The sequence below is a fragment of the Arachis hypogaea genome, chromosome 5, assembly GCF_003086295.3.
Source record: "Arachis hypogaea cultivar Tifrunner chromosome 5, arahy.Tifrunner.gnm2.J5K5, whole genome shotgun sequence".
Classification (NCBI taxonomy): Eukaryota; Viridiplantae; Streptophyta; class Magnoliopsida; order Fabales; family Fabaceae; genus Arachis; species Arachis hypogaea.
In genome coordinates, this window is record NC_092040.1 from 113,335,077 (window position 1) to 113,362,015 (window position 26,939).

At 33.1% G+C, this 26,939-nt stretch overlaps 4 protein-coding genes, 1 long non-coding RNA gene and 1 other non-coding gene across 10 annotated transcripts; 3 read left to right on the forward strand and 3 right to left on the reverse strand.

The window, feature by feature from the left end:
* Nucleotides 1-2,555: 2,555 nt before the first annotated feature.
* On the reverse strand, nucleotides 2,556-5,699 carry LOC112802890 (BAHD acyltransferase DCR). Its single transcript, XM_025846278.3, has 2 exons — nucleotides 5,207-5,699; nucleotides 2,556-3,807 (listed from the first exon to the last, which is right to left on the reverse strand). The coding sequence occupies exons 1-2, from the start codon at nucleotides 5,636-5,638 to the stop codon at nucleotides 2,917-2,919; spliced, it is 1,323 nt and encodes a 440-aa protein (XP_025702063.1). The 5' UTR covers nucleotides 5,639-5,699; the 3' UTR covers nucleotides 2,556-2,916.
* Nucleotides 5,700-9,610: 3,911 nt separating this feature from the next.
* On the forward strand, nucleotides 9,611-11,635 carry LOC140184630 (uncharacterized). Of its 2 annotated transcripts, XR_011881730.1 has the most exons (3): nucleotides 9,623-10,049; nucleotides 10,727-10,938; nucleotides 11,573-11,635. It is a non-coding gene; the product is annotated as an uncharacterized lncRNA (long non-coding RNA). The 2 variants fall into 2 exon arrangements; XR_011881729.1 differs by lacking the exon at nucleotides 11,573-11,635 and having other exon boundaries at nucleotides 9,611-10,049; nucleotides 10,727-11,192.
* Nucleotides 11,636-15,921: 4,286 nt separating this feature from the next.
* On the reverse strand, nucleotides 15,922-16,038 carry LOC112804749 (U5 spliceosomal RNA). The gene has a single exon (XR_003203365.1). It is a non-coding gene; the product is annotated as a U5 spliceosomal RNA (small nuclear RNA).
* A 1,780-nt stretch (nucleotides 16,039-17,818) lies between these two features.
* Nucleotides 17,819-19,271, forward strand: LOC112802891 (uncharacterized). Its single transcript, XM_025846280.3, has one exon. The coding sequence runs from the start codon at nucleotides 18,163-18,165 to the stop codon at nucleotides 19,039-19,041; it is 879 nt and encodes a 292-aa protein (XP_025702065.1). The 5' UTR covers nucleotides 17,819-18,162; the 3' UTR covers nucleotides 19,042-19,271.
* A 1,389-nt stretch (nucleotides 19,272-20,660) lies between these two features.
* Nucleotides 20,661-22,169, reverse strand: LOC112802892 (N-alpha-acetyltransferase MAK3). 2 transcript variants are annotated; one of them, XM_025846282.3, is made up of 2 exons: nucleotides 21,981-22,169; nucleotides 20,661-21,483 (listed from the first exon to the last, which is right to left on the reverse strand). In XM_025846282.3, exon 2 carries the CDS (start codon nucleotides 21,426-21,428, stop codon nucleotides 20,826-20,828), a length of 603 nt encoding a protein of 200 aa, XP_025702067.1. In that variant the 5' UTR covers nucleotides 21,429-21,483; nucleotides 21,981-22,169; the 3' UTR covers nucleotides 20,661-20,825. The 2 variants fall into 2 exon arrangements, with proteins under 2 accessions (XP_025702067.1, XP_029154431.1); XM_029298598.2 differs by having other exon boundaries at nucleotides 20,661-21,480; nucleotides 21,981-22,143.
* Nucleotides 22,170-22,653: 484 nt separating this feature from the next.
* On the forward strand, nucleotides 22,654-25,300 carry LOC112804032 (uncharacterized). Of its 3 annotated transcripts, none has more exons than XM_025847468.3 (3): nucleotides 22,654-22,784; nucleotides 23,458-24,181; nucleotides 24,330-25,300. In XM_025847468.3, exons 2-3 carry the CDS (start codon nucleotides 23,472-23,474, stop codon nucleotides 25,054-25,056), a joined length of 1,437 nt encoding a protein of 478 aa, XP_025703253.2. In that variant the 5' UTR covers nucleotides 22,654-22,784; nucleotides 23,458-23,471; the 3' UTR covers nucleotides 25,057-25,300. The 3 variants fall into 3 exon arrangements, with proteins under 3 accessions (XP_025703253.2, XP_072092490.1, XP_072092489.1); XM_072236389.1 differs by lacking the exon at nucleotides 22,654-22,784 and having other exon boundaries at nucleotides 23,245-23,718; nucleotides 23,821-24,181; XM_072236388.1 differs by lacking the exon at nucleotides 22,654-22,784 and having other exon boundaries at nucleotides 23,276-24,181.
* The last annotated feature ends 1,639 nt before the right edge of the window (nucleotides 25,301-26,939 follow it).

Genomic DNA, 26,939 nt, shown 5'->3' on the forward strand with positions numbered 1-26,939 from the left:
AATTTTTGGAACTAATATAATCTTTTTTTTTAAAGGGTAATTTGTAACTTTTTGTTGAAAAAAGAAAAACAAAATAGCTTTGAATTAAATTAGATTTTAATAATGTTCTTTAACTAACTATTATATAAAAATATTAACTTATGAGATGAGTATTTTAATAATGAAAAAATAAAATAAAAGCACTCTATATTATACATTAGTGGGTTCCACCCCTCATCATGCATATATGAGATTGGCTTTGTGTGGTTCAGTGTCCCACCACTCAAAAGTTAACCCAGCAAACCACATGTTCCCAATATTAACAAATAATAAGTGTGGTGGTTAATCTACATACATATTCTAATTAATTAATAGGCAAAAAATTATATGGAAAGATTTGATTTCAAAAAGAAGGATGATGATTCTCCTTTATATATATGTAGGCTCTTTTTGGTGTCCTTTATGGATAAAATGCACCACTCATATATACTTGCTTTTTGTTTGACAACAGCTTATCTTCAAAGCTATATTTCAAAACGAAGGGTCTAAAACAAATTAGTAGCTATTTGATGCAGCAATTCTGCCACAAATATGTTGGCAAATAATTCTTTTAATTCATAGACATCATATTTTTGGATGATTGATAAAAGCATGACTTAAATACATTCGTCTATAAATTATTTAAGATGACTATTCATATAAAAATATCTTTATGTATGTAAAATGATAAATTATATAATTATAAATAATTTGATATTTTTATATGGATAATCATACTATTTTTTATTTTAAAGTATTATCTTTATTTAGAGACAATTTTATTTAAGATATGGTTAAGTACTAAATATATATTTTTATATGGATAATCATACTACTTTTTATCTTAAAGTATTATCTTTATTTAGAGACAATTTTATTTAAGATATGGTTAAGTACTAAATATATGGACAGATTTCTATCGACTGAAATATAAACAATAATAATGTTAGAATTATGCTTGTCTAGACTATTCTCTAGTTAATTTTGAATTGGTTAAGTGGTTAATTTACTCGTCTGTTTAAATAAGTATCAAAAATTCTAATTATATTTTGTGTATACAATAATTTATTAGTCAATAATAAATTTTTAAGTAAAATTTAAATTCGTGCAGATTATTAACCCTTAGCCTGCCAAATAATCCAGAGATACTATTGAATAAATTCGTTTTATATAAGAACAAGCAAAATTAGATCTCCCTTTGGTCATTTTTTTATTTTGATTTTTCTTTTTATTTTTCTCCTTGTCTGTCCCATAATAAGAAGCTAATAACATAGAATTTTGTTCTCTAAACTGCATATATATGAGAGATGTAAGACATCGTCTAATTATTCAAGCTCAATTATCAATCCTAAGTGGCATGGTACTCTACAATTTATATACACATAATAACAATTTTTTGTAATAAAATATGAATAATTGAGTAGATTATCAGTTATCCGTTTTCTCGGAAGCGATATGAATTTTTGTATTTTGTGGTGGGAATTTTTTGTCACAGTAATAAAAAATAAAAAATGAGAGATGATACGAGATATGAAGATTTGAAGAAAGGGTTGGACCAAACTAGGATATTTTCTGCGTTTTTGGGTAATTGACCAAGCTAGGATTTTATTTTATGTTTTACTCCACAGAAAGAAAAAGCACGTTATAGGCCCAAAATTGGTAGCTACAAGTTTAGGTGGTTAGATGAGAAAAAAAAAAAATAACAACAACAACTAAGCTTCAACTGACCAGTGACTAAAAAATAAAAATAAATAAATAAACTAAGCAAAATAAATAATTAAGACTACACCAACTATTTAATTGCTTAATTATAAGACAACATGAATTTGGTCACTTTAACCCTAAAAAAATTTATCTTGTTCATATGTACTCATCCACATATATGATAGATCTATGTTTAGGTGTGTCATGCATCTCGAGTTGTCAACCATTTTTTTTTAATCATATGTTCCCTCAACTTATACTACCTTACAAGTGTGTGTGAAATTAAACTACTATTTAATGGCCACATGCACCGATTTTATGTCACTCATCAGTCATCACCGAAACTAGAAACTGGAAACCGCCGCATATATTTATTTAATCGATAATATTAAAAAAATAAAAAAAATCAAAACTTACTTTATTTAACAATTATTAATTCTAACAATAATTAATAAATATTAAATAAAATAAATTCTAACTGTTTTTATTATTTTTTTTAGTTATCAAATATTTTTATTATATAATTTAATCCATCATTTTTCTCTATTGTATTCAACATGATTGGGGATAGTACGTACGAGCGAATCTATTATGAAGGGTTGGAGAAAATATGTGGTCTAATAATGTCTCATTAAATTTTAACTAGGAATTTCGAAGAAATTAATAATATGGTACATTATATATTTGGATTGAAGTCAAAGTTATGTCATTCAAAGTTCATGTTGGGCGATCTTATTGAAATTCCACGTACCCAAATTTCGGTGGAAATTAAGATGGTGAATATATATACGTGTATAAAGACCAAAAGTATTCAGATAAAAATGAAAACCATAGGAACTAATTACTTATTTTATATATGCATTCACTCAATAACCATGACCATAACAATAACAATAACCAATAACCATATCCATAACCATACATGGTTAATTACTAAGAACGAAAAACCCACAATCATAATAAAAATTGAAAATTACATGACATTAGTATAGATAATAACAAGGTAACTATTCATATAAAAACAATATTTTCATGTAAAAATATAGATAAGAATTGCATTAAATAATTTGACATACATATGTCAATATCTTATCTATTATTTTTACCTGAAAACATGGATCTTCAAGTGAATAACTACCGAATAGCAATAATCACCTAATTTTAATTTATTGGAAAGAGTTGGGAATGAAAATGTTAAACCTCAAGAAGGAAGTCTTTGTCTTTCTCCAAAATCTCCATAGCATGAGGGTCCAAAGTCAACTCAACATCAATGCTCCTACCACCACTCTTGCCGGGATACAAATAAATCATACCATCAAACTTGTTATTGGTTCCACTCCTCACATTTTCAGGCTTCCCCCAACCAAAATCAATGTCATAAACTTTAAACCTAGGAGAGCTTCCCACAGCCACACAATTCACTCCAGCATCCTTGAATTCAAATATCTTTGGTGCACTCTCCCACTCTTTGTTTCTCTCATCAATTGCCTTACCATTGTGGGCTTCAATTGCTTTTTGGATCAATGATGCACCGAATTGTGGTGGATGGGCCAACAGAAGCCCACCTGCTGTCACGGTGAATATGGCTTGGATAAGGTTTCCAAAATAGGCCTCTGGCATTGGTGGGTCGATCCGTTTTCTACAATCTACGAATACGGTAAAGACTGTGTAGTCTTCGGGCTTTAGGTTACGGGCCAGGGTTATGTGGCGCCAAACATGGGCCGAGAGAGCTTGGAATGTTGAGAATGCCTTTGAGCCGTCCGATGGTGGGTTTTTGTTGACCGTTGACTTGATCTTGTCGATGGCAGACTCGGAAAATTTGAAGATCTTTTCTCTTAATTTGGGCTTGGGCTTGGGCTTTTCCTCGTTATCGGATGTCGGCCCGTTGGGCTCAGGCAATGAGAGGTCAAGCTTCACCCGGGTGTTTCGGGCCTTGGTCCGGTCAAGGAAGGGTGGGGCTACTGTTGACGGTGCGCCGCTGCAGATCTCGGCCCATGAACTCATGAATTGCCACGTGGAAGTCCCATCAAGGACTGCATGGTTGAAGGCACAGCCCATTGCAAGCCCATCTTTCAGTTTGGTCAGCTGTTCACAACCAAAAAAAAAAAAATCTCTTAAATATTTTCCACATAAATTAAATTTAGTATAAAGGTAATTTCAAAATAGGGTAACATGGGGTGATTTTTCACCATGCCTTATCTTTAGAGCTTAAAACTTTCAATTTATTAGACTACCTACACCTTACCTTTGTATTGAATGTGACATGGTTCTATTTATTACCACAATGAAAAGTTAGAGATAGCAAAGGCAATGGTCCCAAACCTGACCCTTTAATTTATGAAAACATTTATCAAGATAAACTTAAAACCTGTATTTTGGGAAATAAGTGTTTAAGCACTTATGATTAAGGGAGTTTCATTTCCATGTAATTGTATGTTATTATACACTCAAAAGTTGAAAAAAAAATTACTAATTTAAGAAAACATTTAGGAAGGTGTATTGTTACTAAATACTAATAGTGAAGATGTTTAGTTTTTTTTTTTTTTTTTCATGCAAAAGCAGAGAGTCATGAATTGGTAATCATGAATATCACATGCAATGCAGCATGCAAGTCACTAAATGTGGTAGTTGAGTTCAGTTGCCTTGGATTGGGTCCATTAATATATCTGTTACTAGGACCATTCTAAAATTCAACCAAATGAAAGGGAAGAAGAAGCTGTTTCCAGTTTTCAACTCATTAATAATCCTATTAAATAGCCTACTCATTCTTGTTTTGCCAACTTGCTAAGCTAAGTAGGATATAAGAGAGACTAACTAATTTGCATTATATAACTAAGTTAACCTACAATCTCATAACTAAAGTCTTAATCAATTTACCTTATAAGTTATAACATAAAACAAGTACATCTATCATCACCTTTTAAAAATGGTGTAAAATATGTGTATTATGTTGCATTATGAAGCTATATCCAAATAAAATCCTTCTTTTAAAGACACATGTTAAAAATACATAAAGAAATATTTTACTAAAAATTATTAAAAAAATAATCCTTTTAACATTTTTAGTATATTAAATACATAAAAAATTAAAAAAATAATATTATTATATTCTTAAAATATATCTTTATGACATAAGATAACCAAATTTATATAATATTTCATACAAATGATTAGTAAGAAACTTCTCCTACCCTACAAAGTTCATTCCGTTGAAATTAATATGACAATTATCCTCTTAAATCATAGTACCCTAATAAAAAAATATAAATAAAAATTTGAATTTAATTTTGATGCACTGGCAATATAAAACTATTTTACATACGCATTCAATTACATAATATCACATTAATAAAAATAACTATCTTTCACCTTTCACGTTATCTAAAAGAATGGATGTGATTGCTCGACTTTGTGTCAGTGCATCAAAATCAAACTCTTAAGAAGTTACCTTATTGAAGATGCAAAAAGAAAAGAAAAAAGTTACCTGAATTGCAAGCAAAGGCCTATGCATGCCTTCTAAATTCAAGATACCATTGTAAGGAACAAGTTCCATCAAGGAACTGCTACTCTCAGAAACAGCAAGATCTTCAACACCAACATCCTCAGCAACAGCCTCAGTTACTTCAACACCTTCCATTTCATCATCATATTCCACTCTGAACACTCCTTCTTCATCTTTTCCTATCTTCCCTGCTAGCTGATGAAACTCCTCAAGAACCACACTTAGACCCTCTTTCACCTTCTCCACCATTCCTTCAAAGTCATTCCCTTTATAAAACAGCAGCTTCTGGTTGTAGTAAAATGCTAAGTATGGAAGATCAAAGGTCACAAGTTGATACTCTTTTCTTCCAATGTTCTTCTTTGCCTTCACATGGCTCTTACCTGTCATCTTCAGATTCAGAGACTCTGCTGCCATTTTCACAATGATAAAAATAAATAAATAAATAAAATTTGAAGTAACAATTTTATTTGATGTGTGTGTGTTAGAGTGAATTTTGATTTTTATAGACAACTGCATTTGAGTGATGTTGTTGGATAGCATTTATGGAATCCATGGAAGTGGTTGTGACCAATTAATGAGCCCTTTACTCTGTTAGCTTTGGTAGGAGGTAGTAATTTAATTTTTTCTTTTAAGTAAAAGTTTTAGAAATTGTTACATTTTTTATGCCTAATGATGCCTAAAATCAAAGCATCTAAAGCTATAAATCTAGGTGGAAACTCAGGTGCAATCCACTTCAAGTGAAGTTGATATCTGAGAGTCATTAGATGATTTGACTGATTTGACTAAATTTTCATCTAACAACTCTCAGATATCAACTTCACGTGAAGTCGACTTCACCTGAATTTTTACCGTAAATCTATGTATGTAGGTCCATTTCATATGTCACACTTCAAATATGTACTTTGATCTTCAAATTTGGAAGTATGCATTTGCTCTGAGCACATGAACATGCTTCCCCAATTCTTTTGGAATTGGATTTTTAAAGGATAAATAAATGTTTTGTGTAGTGATAGTGACTTATATATTAAATTAGCACAATTTTTTTTATATTAAAAGAGTATAAACATTATACAAAATGAATAGATATAGTAACAGCTTTTTAACTTAATGATAAATGATCCATTATTCAATGCTATCAAATGTTAAAAGAATAAACTTTATTACAACATATTTATTTATATATAAATACATCATGGCTATTTTTTATACAGGTAACATCTTTGTTAAACAAATTTGTGTCCGTTGGATAGATTAAAAAGTAGAAAGAAAGAAAAGGGATGTGGTTATAATGTTAGTTATTGTTGTGACTTGTGAGACTAATTATAAGGTCACAATACACATCCTCAAAGTCATTGTTATCTGATGACTTTCATGTTAACCTTTTAATGGTCCAGCTTAGGTTGTAGATACTTGTCTTTTTTTGTATCATTCTTGCCGAATATTAAAACACGCCGTCTGTTCTGTTAAGGATCCTTTCAGCTGTTTTATTAATTAAAATTTAATTTTAATTCATTTTCAGTGTAAAATAATTTTATATATATTTAATTACGTAATATTATATCAAAAAAAATTAATTTTTATATTAATCGTATAAATAGTCATATAAAAAAATAAACATAATTATATTATTATGTAAAATATTTTACGTTATCAGTGAATCAAAATTAAACTCTATTAATTTGTAGGCGTTTACCGTCCATTTCCACAAGTCTATAACATATATATCAATAATTTCCAACCTAATTTTCTCACTAATACTAATGGCTTAATAGAAGTTTTCAGTTTTCTACATAAAGACATTTGAGAATATTGTTTTCATTGTGATTTTTTTTCCTAACCCATGCTTAAATTGGTCTAAGATTTTATGCATGCATGAGGGGGTAAATTAGTCCCATAAATTTTTATTAATCATCATGATGTGTATCACATCTATTTGTCCTCAAACTATTTTGTATCTTATTGTTATTATTTGACCTATACTTATGTAAATGATTGAATTTTATTAGGGTGAGTACGGATCAGTTTCGTTCGGATTTATGGTCAAATTAAAATCGAATCGATCAAACTGTAATTTGTTCAATTTTGTTTGAATTTGTATTATATATATATATATATATATATATATATATATATATATATATATATATATATATATCCGAACTAAACCAAACCGATTAAGAACGGATTGGTTTAGTTCGAGTAATTGAGTACTCGATAACTTTAAAATTTATTAAAAAAACCTAAATTTTTATCTTAAAAATTTAACAAATACAATAAATATGTAACATCAATAGAAATCATCTAAAATATGTTAAATACTAAATACATTAAAAATTAAACTCATTAAAATCCAAACATATTAATAGTGAATAATCTTTGTCTAATGAAAAAGTCATATATATATATATATATTTAATTAATATATGATCGGGTTTGCGGGTTGGTTCGGATTCCACATCTCAGAACCGATACCCGAACCAATCACTAACAAAGACTATTGATTTGATTCGAGTTGAATCTGATTACCGATTGGTTCCATAACTAATTTAATTGGTTCAATTCAGATTTGACGGATAATCGAGTATCCGTTACCCGTACTTACCCCTAAATTTTACATAAAATACAACAAAATTACGTCCTTTGTATAATGACAGAGAAAATGAAAAATGGTATAAGACCAATATATATATATATATATATATATATATATATATATATATATATATAAATGACCATTTTAATTTAACAGAAGTTTAGAATATTAACTTGACTCATATATAAAATTTGTGAGACCAATTTAAATATATATATATGGATTTATTAAAGTTTTTACTTAAAATTGCGTTTAATAAAATTCACTCTTAAAAAAGTCACTTTTAACGATTATTTATTTACTTTTAGTGGTAATAAAAATAATTACTAATAATTTACTGATAATTAGACATTAGTCATTTTATATTTTGTCGTTAAAAAATTTCAACGATAATTATACAATTGTCGGTAAAAACTTTTTTATTGATCACAAAAAATATATAATTGCTATTATAATATATAGTAATAACGACAAATATATTATTGACGCAAAAATATTAGTTAAATAAGATGTATAATAGTTATTATGTTATTACCTAAAATAATTTTTGTTATAGTGATTGCTTTTAATATTTAAAACGGTTTTAATAAACATAAATATAATAAAAAATAAATAATATCAATATTCATTAATATATAAAATTATATTAAATTTTTTAATTTTAAAAAATATAAATTATTTTTAAAAAATATCTTTATAAATATTTAAAAAAACACCCTTAGTTTTTCAAAACTAAAAACACAAATAATTCTCTAAAATTTTACCAAACCAAACGCTACTAATATTTTTTGTTATTTTGGCAAAATAAGTAGTAGATAGCAAATCCCATGGTTCTGAAAACCGGACCGGACCGGCCGGTTCAACCGGAAAAATCGGGAACCGGTCAGTTAATCGGTCCGGGTAAGCTCAAAAACCGGCCAGCAAAAAACCGGTAAAAAACCGGTCAAACCGGCCGGTAAACCGGTAAACCGGACGAACCGGCTGGTTTTTTAACGGTTTTTTATTAAATTAATATATTTAAAATTATTTTTAGCTTTTTTAATAATTTTATTTAATATTTAATTAAACCGGTTGAACCCCGATTGAACCCCGGTTGAACCATTGAACCATTGAACCAGTAACCTCACCGGTTCATTGACCGGTCCGGTTCTCGCAACCTTGGCAAATCCATTGAAGATTTTATAACACCCCGGATCACAAGTTAAATAAATCATTATATTAATCGTTTTACATGAATTGTCAACTGGCAAATGCAATTCCTCTCTACTCCATATTTGTGTCAAAGTTTTTGAAATCCATAATAAGATAAAATTGGACTCCATATCTATAAAAATTAATGAGCCGATATTAGAGGTTATATATTCCAGGTAGCTACTATTATTTTAGCTTAGGTCCAGACAATCAAGCTAGTTAATTATTTTTCTTAGGGGTAATCAAAGGCTAATATTTAGTAGCATTAGAATTTTCGAATACGTAATTTAAATGAATATGTCTTGTTAGATCAACAAGATAATCAAGCCATTAAGGATTAATCAATTATTGCCTTTTTCAATTTTCCGTAAAAACCAATGTTCTGAAAACCGGACCGGACCGGCCGGTTCGACCGGTTCAACCGCGAACCGGAGACATAAACGGTTTGGTTTGATGCCTAAAACCGGAAATTATAAAACCGGATATAAACCGTTAAACCGGACAAAAACCGGCCGGTCAAACCGGAACCGGAACCGCCCGGTTTGAATAAAACGGCGCCGTTTCGCGCTTAAGGGGAGAAACAAAACGCCCTTCACCATCTCCTTCCTTATTCCTTCGAGCAGAAGTGCAGAACACGCTTGGCCTCAACCAGGGAAAAATCCTAGCCGCCACCACCGCCACCACCGCCGCAGGGAGGAGCCGTGTTTGCCGCCGTCCATCGCAGTCAGGGGCTTGTCTCCTCGAGTCTTCGTGCGTCACAGTCAGGGGAGTTCTCCAAGTCTTCGATCTGTTCGCAGTAACCAGTCGCAGGTGCACTGCTTCTTCCTTGAGCTCGGCCGCCGTCGTGTTGTCGCCGTTGTTTGTCGCTGTTGTTTGTCGCCATCTGTAGCAGTCAGGGGTTTGTCACCAAGGAGTCTCTCTTCGTCTGTTGGCATTATCCAAGTCAAACCCCCTGTTCGCTGTCTTTTTCCTCGCTCGGCGCCCATCCTCCATCGGATTCGTCCTGCTTGCCGTCGTCTTGTCGCCCTCGCCCTCTCGAAGGTCAGTGGCTTTGGTGTGCCCTTGTTCTTCGTTTTTCGTTTTATTATGTGACTCTCTGTTCTGAAATCAACAAATCATTCAATGATGATAGGGTTTTGTGTTTTTGTTGAAATCATTGATTTTCTCTGGCTTTGGCTTTCTGCTGTGGCTTCTGGCTTCTAGTGTGTTGTTGTGTGTTTTGTGGCTCCACTGTGCTACTGCTGCTGCATTGTGTTTTTGTTGAAATCATAAACAATTAATAGCAAAATTTCCAATATACAATAGAAACCATAAACGATTTTCTATTATGTTTTTGTTGCTATAACTTGAATTTGTTGCTGAATTTGTTGCTTCCCAGTCACATAATCAGAACAGAATGCTCATTCAGTGCTTGGTTGATTGGCTTTGCTTTCTGATTGTATTTGATGATAAATTTTAAATTGATAGCTTTTAAATTTTAAATTTGCACTGCCTATGTTACTGATTCACTGTTCCTTCAATGCTTTTTATTGTTGTTAATGATTGTGATGAGCTTTGTTAAAATTGGGTTGAAAACTGTTGAATCTTTCTCCATTTTTCATTGTTCTTAGCTTCTGTGAATAATAACATGCTTGTCGATCCTCCTATTTTTATTGTGATTACTGATTTACTGATTTGAGGTTAGTGGAAAGTTGAGTCTGTGTTACTCTGTTTTCAAGGATTTCAGGTTGAACTTCCGAGGTTGGTGGAAATGGAAGCTCTAACATTTTTGTCAAGCTGAATATGCAATCCTCTGCACCAAATTGTGGGAGACATTAATGGGCAAGTGGGGCTGCACGAATTAGATTCAATACATCTAATGTGATCAAGTGGAAGGAAGCAAAACTGCAAAACAAAACCAGGGGTTGCAAAATACAAAAATAAATTGAAGGTAGCTGGTATACATTTAGTTTGATCAATGCTGATTTACTGATTTACTGATTACTGATTTACTGATTTGAGGTTAGTGAAAAGTTGAGTCTGTGTTACTCTTTTAGGGATTTGAGGTTGAATTTGTGATTTGTGATTTCTTGGGTCTTTTGTAATGCTGCTGATTTGAGTTTGAAATTTGTGATTATTGATTGTGGCTTGTTAAGCTGCTGTTGTTAACTTGTTATGCACTTATACTGCTGTTTTGTTATGAAATTATGCCACTGAGTGTTTTGAATTTTGAATTTGTGATTTGTGATTTGTGATTTTGTTATGCTGCTGTTTTGAATTAATTTAGGGGTGATTATTTGTTATGCTACTGTTTTGAATTAATTTAGGAGTGATTAATGATTATTTCTAGTTGTATTGTTACTGTTTGCACCATTGCTCTTTTCACTATTTAACTTTGTATTTTGATAAGATCATATGGATTTTGTTGACATTTCATATAATGTTTTAAATTTGGAAGATATTTAAGATTTATATTAGACTATAATTATATTTTATAATGTTTATATATAATTTATTTATTATTTTATTCTGAAACGGTTTTTCCAATTGAACCACCGGTTGAACCGGTTGGACCAATGAATCAGTGAACCAGTAACTAGAGCGGTTTGATGACCGGTCCGGTTTTCCGAACCTTGGTAAAAACCAAAAGCTTATGTTGGAAATATATCGAATTATTAGTTCGTCATCTCAACATGTCACACTAAGATTATTATATTCTTGAACATTTCACTCCGTTAACAATTTTACTACTATATATCAACCAAACATACTTTTAGTGAACAGTAATAATGTTGCTGGTTTTCAATTTATTGTGTTGCAGAGAGCAGTTATTCATAGCTAGATATAGTTTCTTCAAAACTCCAATTAATTTGCTTGCCATATTGTCAATTCAATTTGAGAACCAGGACAATATATAGATTATTTATGATATATTATTCTTATTTACACATCACTACATTCAATGAAATAAAAGACCAGCTAAAATGACTTAATAATGCATGAGAAATTTTTTGAAACTAACCATTTTTAGTATTTTTTATCATTATTTAATTAATACAATGCAAATACTAAATTTTTATTTTATTAATTTATGTATATAAATTTTAAAAAATATTGGTATAAATTATATTAATTTATGTGTGTAAAATTTTAATAAATATAAATACAAATTATATATTTTTTTGTACAAAACGTATATAAATATGATTGTTCACAAAAAATAATAATATATACTAATCATATAAGATTGCTCATAATATATAATTATTAATGTAAAAACACATGCATGCATCCATTTTATTTCTCGGTATTTTCCATTAAGAAGCTAAAAAATATTATGTATTAGTAGATTTTAACTTTATATAAAAGTTTGTTCTTAACCAATAAATTATTATATATACAAAATGAAATTCAACTTTCTAATACTTATCAAAGCAGATAAGGGAATTGAGGCGACTAAGCCAAATTGATTTGCATTGTATTTTTCATTTCCATTTTTCTTTTAATTTTGGTATATCCAGGTTACATATATGCAGGGTTACTACTAAATATCATTAAACATATATTGGCCTATGTGTTCTCCCACATGCATGCAAGCTGTTCCACCACGTGCCACAATTAAGACAACTCAAACCAACTCTTATTAACTCCTCATTTAATTTCTACTTTCTACAACCAATTAACTTTGGTGAAAATTATTCATGTAACTCAAAAGGCCCAAATGAAATCATTGATACTTGCATGGATAGACAAAAATTTCATGGAGGTCATTTTAATAATTTGAAGTACAATTTATTAACTTTTGTGATATTTGATTAAAAAAATGTAGTGGATGCATGTACTTTCAATTGTGTACCTTGTACCTACCTAATTGTGACGGCAAATAATTGGGGTTGTACTACATAACTTGAAAGATTGAGCTTACTACTACTGGGTTTGAAAGACCGTAATTAATTAGTCTTGACTGTAATTATATTTGTATGAAATATTGAAAATAGTCTCATCAGTCTTGGCAACCATGTTTTTAATGTCTAACCACTAAAGCAGCATTATTGTATTGGTCTTAAAGGAAATAAACTTGTTATAGTTTTATGCTAGTGTTTAATGCAATTATCATGCCAATAAATTTGGCTTGTCATTTAAGGACACTTCAGCGTTATTTCAAGAGAGACACAAGTTTTTTTTTCCTCCGATCATTTGTACAAAATTTGACCCAAAATCGGAAAAAAGAATTCAATAATTCGCGATCCATCCCTTTTAACAATGACCCCAAATCACTCCTAAACCGAAAAAAAAAAGAAGAGTCAAGAGATATATATAAACTCTTTATTACCATATTATCCTATGTTCTATATTAGATCTTTGCTTAGTTTCTCCATTGATTGATGTGCTGAAATTCCTTCTCATTAGCATGTTTGAACATCAATGTACTTGTCATTCGCTATGAAAAAGTTTTCCTTTTTTAGGGGTTTTTTTTAAATAAAATAATTATTAAAATGAACAGAACCTTAGGTCCTTAACACATCTTTTTTTTGGTTCTTAACAAGATTTAGAAGTAAGAAAAATATAAGCATGAATATTTTTAATGCAATCATGCATTATATTATTTTCATTAGTAATTTTTGGGTTTTCTACGGTATCCCTCAATCCGACAGGTTAAGGACTAATCTGTCGCAGATCTAAGCTTCATTTAAGGGTCTGCCGCTGGCTGGCTAATGGATTGCTATATGCACAAGACGAGATTCAAACCCGACACTTGCTTAAACGGACGAGTGAACTGACCAATCGACCAACCCAAGTTGGTTTATTATTTTCATTAATATAGTCCCCTCAAGTTTTTTTTCGTCTTAGTTTTTACCTTTTCGAAGGAAAACACGGGAATCTTTCATTATGATCTGGATTGGGTCTTTCTCTTTCTTTCAGTTAGTAATTGGGATATTCTTTTGATTATTTCGAATAAAATAGAAATTCGATAGAGATATCGAATTGATAATTACTTTTTAGAATTCATTCTGTATATAAATTGAGAATTCTTTATCTTATATAAATTCAATTAATTTAAGGATATAAATATATGGTTAAATTTACCCTGATAATCCAATCTTTTATAGATAGATTATGGATAAATTTATACATATTAAATCTTAATGGATAAGAATATTCTAAATTATAGATACTATCTATATTAGTATATAATATATATTACTATATTAATAGTATATATTACTATATTAATCTATTAATATAATTACTGTAACTGTAATAGAATTTTTACAAATTCGAAATGATAATAAATAAAAGAAATGAAATATATATATTTTTTCTAATTTCGAATAATTCAAAATGACTCTTCAAATTCAATTAACGAATTATTGACTCCCGAATATCCAATTGATTTATTAATTTGTTATAGCGTATTCTATTTTTATTTGACAAATAAGATAGTAGCCGTTGTCGTTTTCCCAAAATTTTTTGTAAACCTCTTTGAGATAAATAATCTTTTCGGTGCAATTCCAAATGTGCGGTAAGTCTTCGTATCTTATTGGTGAAATTTAATACTTGAAATTCAATCGAGTCGGGGTTTTTTTCTTTTTTTTCTTGTGAAAATCTTGGTAGAAATAAATTTTTTACCATAAGTTAAAAGCGTTCTTCTCCTCCTTCCATATTTTATAGATATCTTGTTTGATCTGTAATAGTAATGATACTAATTTAAAATTAGGTATTTTGTATATACAATAATCTAAATTTCTTTAACATTTTGCGATTATGATGTCAAATCATACTATATTTCTATAAAAAAAATGTCAATTTAAAAAATAAAATACTAATTATATATATAATTATATAGATAAAAGTAGATATAAGACGATAAGCCGATTTTTTCGATTCCTTTTTGTATCTAAAGGATATATAATTGAATTAGTATCAAGGCCTCATAATACAGTTAACACAATGCGTGTGTGCATCTATGCGTGTATCTATTTGTATCCGCATACCGGATATGTTACGCTAAATTGAAGAAAGAAATATAGATTATAGATTAACGACCTCTCAATCGTGGGTACAGATGTATCCTTACTATACTGAAACGGCTTCCATTATCGGTGTCAACCCAATAGCGATTCATACAAGCTAAATCCTCTAATCGAAAATTTGGCCAAAAAAAAAATGGAAATTCATTAGGTTTTTTTTCATTAGGTTTTTTTTTTTTATCAAGATCCTTATTTTCAGCCAAAACGTTACAGCAATTATTTACTTTATTATTCTTATTGTAAAATATTATTTTTTTATGTGCACTATTTCTATTCTTAGAATTGAAACAAATTAGAATTCTTAATTCTCTACGACGTCTAGCGCAAAAAAAGAATTCAGGAACAAGCAAATTATAATGATTTTTTTCTTTATTTCTGTTGTTTTTGACCTTGACCCGCACCGAAACAGTGCTTTATCCCTAGATGTCCAGTCCTTTTTATTTATTTACAAGGGTTGGTTTATTATTTTCATTAATATAGTCATGTACTGTTCAGCCATTGTCTTTCTTTTTGTTTGGCCTAAAGTTTTGTTCTGAAGTTATTGGCCTCCTCAGTTTTGACAATTTATTCGTGGGCTTCCACTCGTCCTACTACAAAAACATAAATGTATTAAACCCCAAAAAAAAGCTTAATGTTGGCCATTTTCGCTAAAAGGTATAAATAAAAAATTAATTTGGAAAGTTTTGGCCCATGGTCCCTGACCAAAAAAATATAAAAATTTAATTTAGAAAAAAATATATAATTTTTTATTTTCACCTACTCAGAACTCAATTTTAAAACCAATTTATTATTTTTTCATTAATTAATCCAATAACACTTATTACAGTGAGAAAAGAATATATGATCTAAAAATAAATCATACATATAAAGAGAATAATAACATTTTAACTAGTATTGTTGTAGAACTCTTCAAAGAAGAGTTCTCCCAAAAATTGGCGTATGCCGCATTAAGTGGCGAACACACGGTATTCTTTAGTAAAAGGCGAAAGAATAGTTCGCTCTGTGTTCACCACACGGCTCCATGAGTTTTAAATGTCACTCGTCGCTTTTATTTATAGTCTTTACACTTTGTTTCTTTCGTACTCTCTACACGATGTGGGCTTCTTTGTGCTTCTTATGATAGAGTTCTCAAAATTTGGTACTGTCTCTATACTAGGTTGATGTTTGGCCTAACTTCCATGGTCATTGAACTAGAAACTTTTTAGATGTTCATAGATCATAATTCATAGTAAAGTTACAAATGAACAAATAAATTTTTGTTTATGGAGCATGGTTTTTTACCTTAAAAAAAGTGGGAAGAAAACCAAATTAAACAATCTTTGCTTGGTTAAAAAGTGCAATTATTCACTTCACATTGTACATGTGCAAACATAAACCAGAAAAAGATGTCTAAACATGCACTAAACTCAATTATAAAATACCATAACTGCATTTTATAGATTAGCTATCTTCTTAATCTGAATCCCAAATATATTAATTATACACTCTCATTGCAACACATAAATGCCCAATAGTATGCACTCGTAGAAATGAGCTCAAAATTTAGGTATGTACCTGACATTAACATAACTATGTATAGAAGAACTAAACTGCCTCTTTATTATTATCGAATTGCTTAACTTAAAGTAATTAAAAATCTATATAATCACACACCAATCTTTTTGGGAGTTTTAACACTTTTTGTTTGTAATATATTAGTATTTAAAAAAGGTATATTACTCAAATGCTAAATCGATGGAAAAACTTAATAAAAAATAAATGGATTGATGACATCACAATCACAATCGCTATGTTTATTAATTTTGGCGTGATGCTTTCCCAGAAAAGAACATAAGGATGCATCATCATGCCCGTGTTTTCTCCGTGTGGCAATGCTTAAATGCGTGATGAGCAAAGCCTAATCCAAGTATCTTATATTATTCCTTCTCTGACTTGGCTAAAGCAGGCACCCACCCTATGCCATATCCATCCAACTCCAAGGTCACTGAAAAAAAAAAAATACATGGTTTGATAATTTCGAAAAGCTAAGATCCCTTTTTTTCAAATTATACCAAAGTTTAGTGCAAATTATCCTTTGCGAGAATTCATGATAAGATAAGATATAACCTTTCTATTTTAAGGGTAATTCATGCAAACAAATTATTTGAGGATCAAAATTATATTGATGTCTTAAAGTAAATTAGTTTACATGTATATTCTAAAATAAAATTATATAAATCAAAATAATTAAATTTAATTTATACATTTTTAATATTGATTTAATTTACACTATAACGAAAGCACATTATTAATCGAATCAATTTGATTCGATTTACTACTTATATAAATTAAATACTCCCATTTAAATTCAAATAAAATATCAAAAAATTAAAACGAATAAAAATAGAAATTAAATAATTTAAAATAAAATAATAAATAATTTCTAAAAATTCATTAAAAATAAATTTAAGACTGAAATGTAATATATTTAAAATGTTGCTTTTTTTTAAATATTTCATCCAATGATTTTATATATGTCATTTGCCCCAACTATTAGTTACTACTTCTAGAACGATTCCATGTTTTGTTTTCAAAGTGAAGCCCCAAACCGGCACAAAATATTATTCAAAACCTTAATTTCGAAGCAACCACTCTCCTCTATTATTCCCCACCCAAGATGTTCTTTACCCCCGCTACACCCTACCCCTGCTGGCTTAAACGTATGGAAATTATCACATTACCAACCAACTTTATCAAAATAAGTTTTAATAATTTATATCTAAATTGACCTTGAGTTTCAATGTTTAATTTCAATTTTGTCCTTGCAAAAATCAATTTCATCCTACATAAAAAAATTCTAAATAATAGCAGTAGGTAACACCCGTTAATTAAACGTACTGTTATTCTTACGTTAACTATACGTTATATATAACACATAAATTACATTAAATTTATCCAAAGGGGAAAATAAAAAGGATAAAGTTGTGATTTGCTAAAGGCGTCCTTGGCAATTCCGTTATTCTAACAAAATCCAAGGACCTAAAAACAAACACCAAAAGCCTCCACCTTCCACTTCACCATATAAAAACCCGCACATCCCACATTAACGTTTCGTAAAAAAAAATCCTCTCTACTCTTCCAAGTTCCAACCACCACTCTCAACGATGGGTTCTCGCTACGAAATCGAAGTGAAGCTGGAATCAGCCCGCGGGCTCAAGAACGTGAACTGGCGCTACGGGCCCAACAGGCCCTACGCCGTGGTATGGGTCGACCCAAGCAACAAGACGTCGACACGTGTCGACGAAGAAGGAGACACCGATCCCAACTGGGACGAAACCCTCGTCATTCCGCTTCCACCAGAGCCACTGGAGAACCTCACGCTTCACGTGGACGTCGTCCACGCTGGCAGAGAAGAAGACACAAAGCCACTAATCGGCTCGGCTCGGCTCAAATTAGCCGAGGTTCTAGACGACGTTGGAGTCGGCGTTCCATTAAGCAGAACTCTCAAACTGAAACGACCCTCCGGAAGGCCACACGGAAAGGTTAACGTTAACGTTACTGTTAGAGAGCCACGCTATCGTGCGCCGGATCCATACAATGCTCCACCTTACGGCGTTCCACCGCCAGGGTCCAGGGATTACTCTCCTGCGCCAGGATCGGGATACGGTTACCCTTACGGTGGTGCTCCGCCGGTGCAGGGGTCGTATTATTCGAATCCACCGGCGGGGTATCCGTACGGCGGGGGATACGGTGGAGCTCCTCCTCAGCCGGCGGCGTATGGTGAGGGAGCGTACGGTAGTTACGGCGGGTATGGATCGGGGGCTCCGTCATCGGCGCCGGTTGTAGTGGAGGAGAAGAAGAAGAGTAAGTTTGGTGGGATGGGGACGGGTTTGGCGGTTGGAGCGTTAGCTGGTGCGGTTGGTGGAATAGCGCTTGTGGAAGGTGCTGATTATTTGGAGGATAAGATTGCTGATGATGCTGCTGAGAAGGTTGAGGATGATCTTGGCTACGATGATGGTGGTTACGACGGTGATGATTTCTAGAACCAAGAAAGAAACGAAAAACGACGGCGGCTTACTCCAACTTGTCAACTTTTTTTTCTATTTTTATGGGGAAAAAAAAGAAAAAGAAAAATAAGTGGCTTCTTTTTAATTGTTTGAAGTTGACTTGTTAATGGAAAATGATAAATTGTGTTCAGCGAAATCTAATAGTTCTATTCTGTATTTTTGGTTTTATCTTATAATAATAGAGATAATTATGGATTTCGGAGGAATTTACAAGAAGGATCTTGGGTATTTCAGATGAGAGGCGTGGAACACAATTTCATTTTTTAAAGGCATAATTGTTGTCAAGATGTCAAGTAGGGCCAGACCCAAATGTTACTTCTATATGATGGAGATATGTAGCATAAAGATAATAAAGGAAATGAAAGTATGAAACAGATAAGATAATGTTAGTATGGCGTATTATCTCTAGAATATGCTCCCATTGGCAACTGGCTACTTGAAGAAGAATCCAAGGTTTTCTATATTCATTTAAGATATTTTTCTTAGAAGATAAAGCATGACTTGGTGCAACTTTCCACGACGTTATAAACATAGGTAACAAAGCTTAATGTAGGTGTTGGATGGATGAGGAAAAAGTCATTCTTTCAAGATTTGGTAGGTAATTAAGGAACATTGTGATTAGGGTTGAAAATGAGTCGAGCTAGGTTCACGGCTCGACTCATTAACAATCAAACTTATTTGTTAAGTTCAAGTTCGACTCGCCAAAAGTTTACGAGCTTGTTCGAACTCACGAGCTGATTCAAATAATAAAAACATAATCTATAATTCTATCTTGATAAATTATAACTTATATATTTTAAAAAATATTTAAAAAGATCAATTTTATATATTTTTTATCTTTTCAATAAATTATAAATTTATTATTTATGTCCTACATCAAAATTATATATAAAAATTAAATATAAAATTTTAAATAATTAAAATCATTATATATATATATTACTATTTCATACGTATATATATAATATTAAAATTATATATTAAATGTATATAGAATATGTGTGTTAAATATATATATATATATATATATATATATATATATATATAATCGAACCAGTTCACGAGCTAATGAGTTGAGCTTATCCAAGCTCAAACTCGACTCACCAACTCACAAGTTCAGCTTATCGAGCTATTAACGAGTCAAGCTCGAGCTGACTTGATTGACTTACTTCCAACCCTAATTGTGATCAATACAAACTACAGACCAACGGATTCTGTCCTTGGCCTTCAACTGAAAGAGACAACATCTGCAAAACTTATTTAATTTATTTGTTGCTGTTGGATAACACTCTCAAACATCTGCGTATATATTGCCCTTGCAAAATATATATTTTTGTTCAACATATATGTCCTCTTACATATTTGCTTAATACAAAATCAAGAGGTAGAACATGATGTATATGACTTTGAGTGAGATTGATACTACACCTCGCATGAGTGCATCGTTGAAGTGGTAAGTTCCTATATTCAATGCAGAAAATAAAGGTTTTGATAATCAATTTGTTCTAAGTTTCACAATAAAAGGCATCCCACCGCGTATTATTTTACAGAATATAGCATAATTCTATAGTTTTTTCTTTTACCATATTCATATATTGTATAATCACTAATACTAATAGCATTATATTAATCATTACATGGTAATATAAATAGAGTTGAGCCAATAAAAAATCTTGGTATCTAACTAATTCTACATCAATATGCTCAAGAAGGGTTTATGATTCTTTACAAACACTCAAACAGGCATTGAAGGAATCAAATCATTGTTCAAATGCTGAATTACCATGATCACTTGTTATATGACTAGTACCATATTTATCTGCCATCACAGGCAGAGATGGGTGCAGCTCCGGCCGAGGGAATCGCAGTTTGAGCCGGAAAGCATCGACTCCGTTCAAATAATAATGAAAGAGCCTCTTAGCCCTAATAAAGCCAAGGCGACCATAGAGTGCCAATGCTCCTTTGTTTGTAACTTCTGATTCCAGAGTAACTTCTTCACAACCAGATTCCATCATCACCTTAATAGATCTAGTAACAAGTTCTGTAGCAATGCCTTTTCCTCTATAGGGCTTTATCACAACCAACATGGCAATGTATCCTCTGGAAACGTTTCGATGGTCGCCCATCTTACAAACCACCGTGCCGACACATTTACCCTTGTGGAATGCTAGGAAAGAGAGCTGAGGCCAGAGATAGACAAAGTAACGATACGTGAATATAGAGTAAGGCTCGCTGAGTTCTTGGTCGACTAGGTTCATGATCAGGGGGAGGTGGTGCTCGCCACCATAACTAACATACTCGATCTCCGATGCATCACAATCCACCTTCTTGATTTCTAAGTCTTCTTTGGTGCTTGTTTCCATGATGTCTCTTCTTTGTCCTCCTTGTTTTCGTCTTGGCTATTGCTTTGATATTCTTCTTGCATTGGAAGACAATTGTAACATTTAGAGCTAAACCCTTGAATTAGCTCTTCAAATGCGTGAAACATCGATTTTATTCAAGATCCATGACATCAATTTAGTAATCAAAAGATTAAGTTTCGTTTAAAAGAATCCAAACATCTTTGAACAAATTCTTTTAAGGTTGACGTTAACTAACAAGCTGATCATGAAAGTTTTCAAACAATTAATAGCATCGATTTTTTATTAAAATCAAATGAAGCATAAAAAGATCCAATAATAAATCACAAACAATATGCCACACAATAAATCATAGAACAAGACTTCAATGATGGATATACGTTTCATGATACAAGCAGTAGAAGTAAACCAGTTCTCAGAGAAAGATTAGAGCTACCTAAAATCCAGCTGGAATTGGAAATAAAAATAAAATATAACTAAAATTGAACAAATTTCAATAATGAAGATTTGAAGTACCATAGAGAGAAGCAAAAATGAAAAATTAAGAAAAAAAACCTGGACAAATCAACGAAGGAAGAAGCAACGATGTTATATGTGGATCAGCAACCGATTACCGGCGAAGAAACCACTACGGTGATCGGCGATGAGGCAGCGTGCGAGATGCGAGGTCTCTGAAGCAAGGGAGGGGTGCGCAGTGCAGGCAGTCAGTCACTTGAGGGAGATAAACCGTAAGAACGGACAAAAAAAAAGTTACATGGTTCATGGGCTGGCCCACTTATGTAAACAAAAAAAGACCCATTCGACAAAAAAAAAAACGGTTTTCTTACTTCTAATTTTTTAGGCAACGCGTGGAGGGCGCGGCAGAGGAAGCCAGCTTCCAGAGGCAGAAACCGAACGGGCATATCGTTCAGAAGACGATGACGGCGGCGGAAGTTCAAGGTCGTCCTCCTTGGCGTAGCGATGGCATTGTTCCACAACTAATGATCTGTAATGCAGCTAGCAGCACCGGAAAAGCGAGATCTCTGCCAAATCGAACAAGAGGCAATGGGGCAGAACATCAATCCGCGAAGAAAAAGACCTTCAATCGTACTCTTAGGCCGGGAGTGGCAGCTGGCGATCTCACATGCATCGGCGACGAAGGTTTGGTGGTGGGAACACCGTGACTGATAGCAAAAAAGGAATCTGATCGAAGAAGGGAGCGGAGATGCCGCGTGCTTCAGAGGGATAGTTACGGCGGTGGTGGTCTGGCGATGTTTTGACGCTGATGGTGGGTGACGGCAGCTGTTTGGCGGCATTGGAATCGGCAGCATCAAGGTAGGACAAGGATCTGCTCAGAAGGGGTGGTATACTGGTACCGTGGTACGTGAACGGGGTAGGACCGTAGGAGAGTATGGGTGGGTCGGGTTCAGGGGCGGGTTTCTGGACGGATTGGGTCTTTTCTTGCTGGGCTGAGCCCATGACCAAAATTTTTTTTTTTAAATATTCTACATGTTAGTTAGCTCATATTTTTTTTCATAAACTAAATTAGGTTAAATTTTTAACTAAATAAAACTATTGGCACACCAAAAAAAAAAAAAACTATTGGCACGCCATCACCGCCACCAATAATATTATTGCTATAATTATCATCCTAATATATGGTAAGCATAATAATTTAGAATCAAAACAATTTTTTTATTTCATAGCCATGATTTTCTTTAATTCATATTTCAGTTAGGATATAATTTATTATATACATTTTTAAATTGTAATATCACTTTTTCACGAAAATTTGAATTTAAATTTGTTTACTAGTTTTCTGATTAACTTCGAATAAAATAAATTTGATCTGCATATCGCCAAAATTTCAGATAAGATTTATTTTATTCAAAAGTTCATCACAGAAAAGATTGTTACTACCTTTAATAGCGATTTGAAATTTAATAAAAAAAAGTTTGAAGTTTCAATTAGATATAATTGATTCTCATACACTTTAGATAATTGGAAATAAAAGGAAACCACAGTTTCTCCTTTTCTCTTCTCTCCTCCTCAGTGTTTGTTGTGATAATGGCATCAATGGTGGAGGAAAACAACGGCAATGCTGCATCTCAATGGGCAATTCTTGGCGATGACATATTGAATAGGATCACAGATAGGTTTGACGATATCTATGACTATGCTCGATTCGGTGCAGTGTGCAAACCTTGGCTCTCTTTCTCTCATAGATTTTACAAGCACAAACACCATCTTTTCCGCGCAAATCATCAACTTCCTCTGCTGGTGGTTCCTATGCAAGACCACAAAGAAATTCGTGGTTTGTACAACATAGCCAAAGATACTCTCTGCAATCAAATTCAATTCAGCCTTCCTTACAAAAGATGCTGTGGATCTTCTCATGGATGGTTGTTCTTCGTAGATAACAAATCGGGGCAAATAGAACTGGTTCTCATAAACCCGTTTGCAAGCGAATTGGAAAAATCCATGATCAAACTGCCGCCAATTCAGTGCGATGATGGTGACCGAGTGATGCACATGGACGAGTATGGTGTCAACAAAGCCGTTCTTTCCAAAGACCCGAATGATTTCCCCAACGATTTTGAAGTGATTGCAATCTATGGCGGTACTCAAACATTGACACATTACAAATCGGGTAACAATTTCTGGAGCTATCCAAAACCCAACAAAGAAATACAAACCTTTGCGGATGTTATCTTTTACAAGGGTATGGCATACGCCGTGGATTTCCACAGCTGGATCGTCAGAATTTATCGCAAAAGGTATCATTAAACACTATTAGAATATTAATAAGTATTTATGATATAGTTATTTGTTAGTAACTTAGCATTTTTTAATATAGTCCAATAATATTTTTAAATATTTTGTAAATACAAATTTTTCCATTGCTCTCTTTTGCTTTTCTAACAGGTATAAGCAAAGACCCGGTGGTAATAATTCCTCTCCTTGTTATCTCCGGTTCAAGACCATAAATGAAGGACTTTCGGAATATTTGTGGTGCAACTATTCTGGCAATGCTTATCTTGTGGAAACTTCCATGGGAGAGTTGCTACATGTTCGAAGAGACTACATTACCATGGAAGAGAGAATTCGCAAGGATGTCGAGATAGAAGAGATGAGGAAAAGAGCTCGAGCAGAATATGAAGCTAGAACCCAAGAAGAACATGACCAACTAAGGGAGGAGATATCCAAGATTATGGATGAACTTGAAAACCAAAAAGTAGAAGAGTATGTTGAACCTGATCTAAGCAAGGATAAAGAGCAGGAGTTACATAAATTTGATAAACCTCACTTGAGTGTGAATTTTACTGTGTTTAAACTAAATCTTCCGTTATCAAGGGGACAGAAGAACATCGAAACACTGAATGGCGAAATCTTATTCGTAGGAGACAATCATTCAGTTTCAGTGCCGAGTTTAAGGTGTCCTACTCTTACTCCAAATTCAATATATTATACTGATGATTACGTAGATGTTTACTTTCAGAATCTTGCATTTGGTTCGTGTGATACCGGAGTGTTCAATGTAGAGAATAAAAAATTTGGTAAACACTTCGTTCCAAGCTTCTCGGCAAAAGGCATGCCACCGCCCATTTTTGTTGTGCCCCGCTATAGATGTAATGCTAAAAGAATTGTTTAGGTTATAAATTTTATGATGAAATTTGTATTATTTACTTGGTAGTTCGAAACCAGGGTTTTTTTAGTTGGTTAATTTGTTTTATCATATTTAAACTTCCTGATGTAATGTCACAGTAGCCCATTTTTTTTATTCACACATGCGACTTAATTAGCATGAATGCATAATCTATGTTGTTCTGTATTGTTTTGACTTAATATAATGGTACATCCTGCTAGTGCTTATTTTTAGCGCTATAGGAAAGAAATCAACCTTGTGATTTTGTTTGGTTTAATTATTTTATTAGTCTAAATATTTTCATCAATTTTTTGGGTAGTGTTCATACCCTAACCCAATGCAAAGGCCCAGGTCCAACTAAAAGGCCTAACCTGAAGGATTAGAGCCTAGCTAAGTATCGACCTCCCCTTGGTCTGAAGAAGTCGGATATGAGATTAAACTGGCAGATAAATACTCACTCAAATGAGTAACCGCCCCTAAAATCTCTCTAACCGCTTCATAAAGCCATATCTTAACCTCCCCAAGATAATAGGGACGGTTAGCACCCTAAAGATACGGCACTACTCCAACGGTGGTTATTGGCTCACCACTATAAATACACTGACACCCCTCAGGTATCTCTAAGTCCAATACTCTCTAGACCTGCTCACACTCTTGCTAACTTAGGCATCGGAGTGTCTTTGCAGGTACCACCCCCCATTCACTCGCGAGCACAAGTCGGACGGAGCCTCCCGAGTTGCAGAATCATCCGGAGTCTTCCTCCTTCATACACTTGGGCCGCCAAACGCCATCCATCATATTAATCTCCGGTTACCTACCGTAACATTGGCGCCGTTGTCGGGGACCCGAGAGATCACCCATCGATGGCGGATAGATCCCACGAAGAAGGCCATGTGGAAACAGATTCTGAACAAGAGAATCTAGATATGGGTAATGACAATGAAGACATGGCCCAACAACAAGATAACGACCAACACAGAGAGGGTACCTCCGGAGTGAAGAATCCGAAGGTAAATTCCTCAGATGGACGTGAGTCAGAAAAGGGCGGACCCTCCCACATAACTGAATTAATGGGATTAGTCCATAGCCGCCTGGAACAATTGGAGCAAGAGCGGGAGAAACAGAAGGAAACCGAAAAGTACCTTAAAGAAGAGATGGAACGGCGAAAAGAGTTAGAAAGAAAACTCTTACAGCTAGAGTCCTCCCTCAAGAACTCCCGCGACGAACAAGAAGACCAACTCCCGGGCGGAGAAGATCCTTTCAGTGAGGACATAATGAGGGCAAAAGTTCCGAGGAACTTCAAAAGCCCTGATATGGACCTCTATGATGGAACCACGGACCCAAAGCATCATCTGAGCAACTTTAAAAGTCGGATGTATCTAGCTGATGCCTCCGACGCTACGAGATGCAAGGCTTTCCCGACCACTTTATCAAAAGCAGCAATGAAGTGGTTTGATAGCCTCCCCCCGAGATCCATCACCAGCTTTGAAGACCTCTCAAGGAAATTCTTGATGAGGTTCTCAATCCAAAAAGACAAGGTAAAACATGCACCGAGCCTCCTGGGAATAAAACAGGAGGTCGGAGAGCCTTTACGAGCCTATATGAAAAGGTTCAATAAAGCATGTTTGGAGATCCAAGACCTGCCCACAGAGGCAGTCATAATGGGGTTAGTCAATGGGCTTAGAGAAGGTCCCTTCTCCCAGTCCATATCTAAAAGACACCCCGTTTCTCTAAGTGATGTACAGGAAAGGGCCGAAAAGTACATCAACATGGAAGAGAATGCAAAATTAAGAGACCTGAGTTGGCGACCCGGACCCGCTTCCTCATCTAAGGAAAGGGAAAGGGAAGGCAAGAAGAAGGAAGAACTCGGTCTCGAGAGGCCCAGGAAA

Excerpts from the sequence above, each read along its gene's own strand:
- LOC112802891 (XM_025846280.3), top strand. The coding sequence starts at position 18,163 with ATGGGTTCTCGCTACGAAATCGAAGTGAAGCTGGAATCAGCCCGCGGG.
- LOC112804032 (XM_025847468.3), top strand. The coding sequence starts at position 23,472 with ATGGCATCAATGGTGGAGGAAAACAACGGCAATGCTGCATCTCAATGG. Across the intron at positions 24,182-24,329 it reads GTCAGAATTTATCGCAAAAG|GTATAAGCAAAGACCCGGTG; the intron begins GTATCATTAAAC and ends CTTTTCTAACAG.
- LOC112802890 (XM_025846278.3), bottom strand. The coding sequence starts at position 5,638 with ATGGCAGCAGAGTCTCTGAATCTGAAGATGACAGGTAAGAGCCATGTG. Across the intron at positions 3,808-5,206 it reads GGCCTTTGCTTGCAATTCAG|CTGACCAAACTGAAAGATGG; the intron begins GTAACTTTTTTC and ends GGTTGTGAACAG.
- LOC112802892 (XM_025846282.3), bottom strand. The coding sequence starts at position 21,428 with ATGGAAACAAGCACCAAAGAAGACTTAGAAATCAAGAAGGTGGATTGT.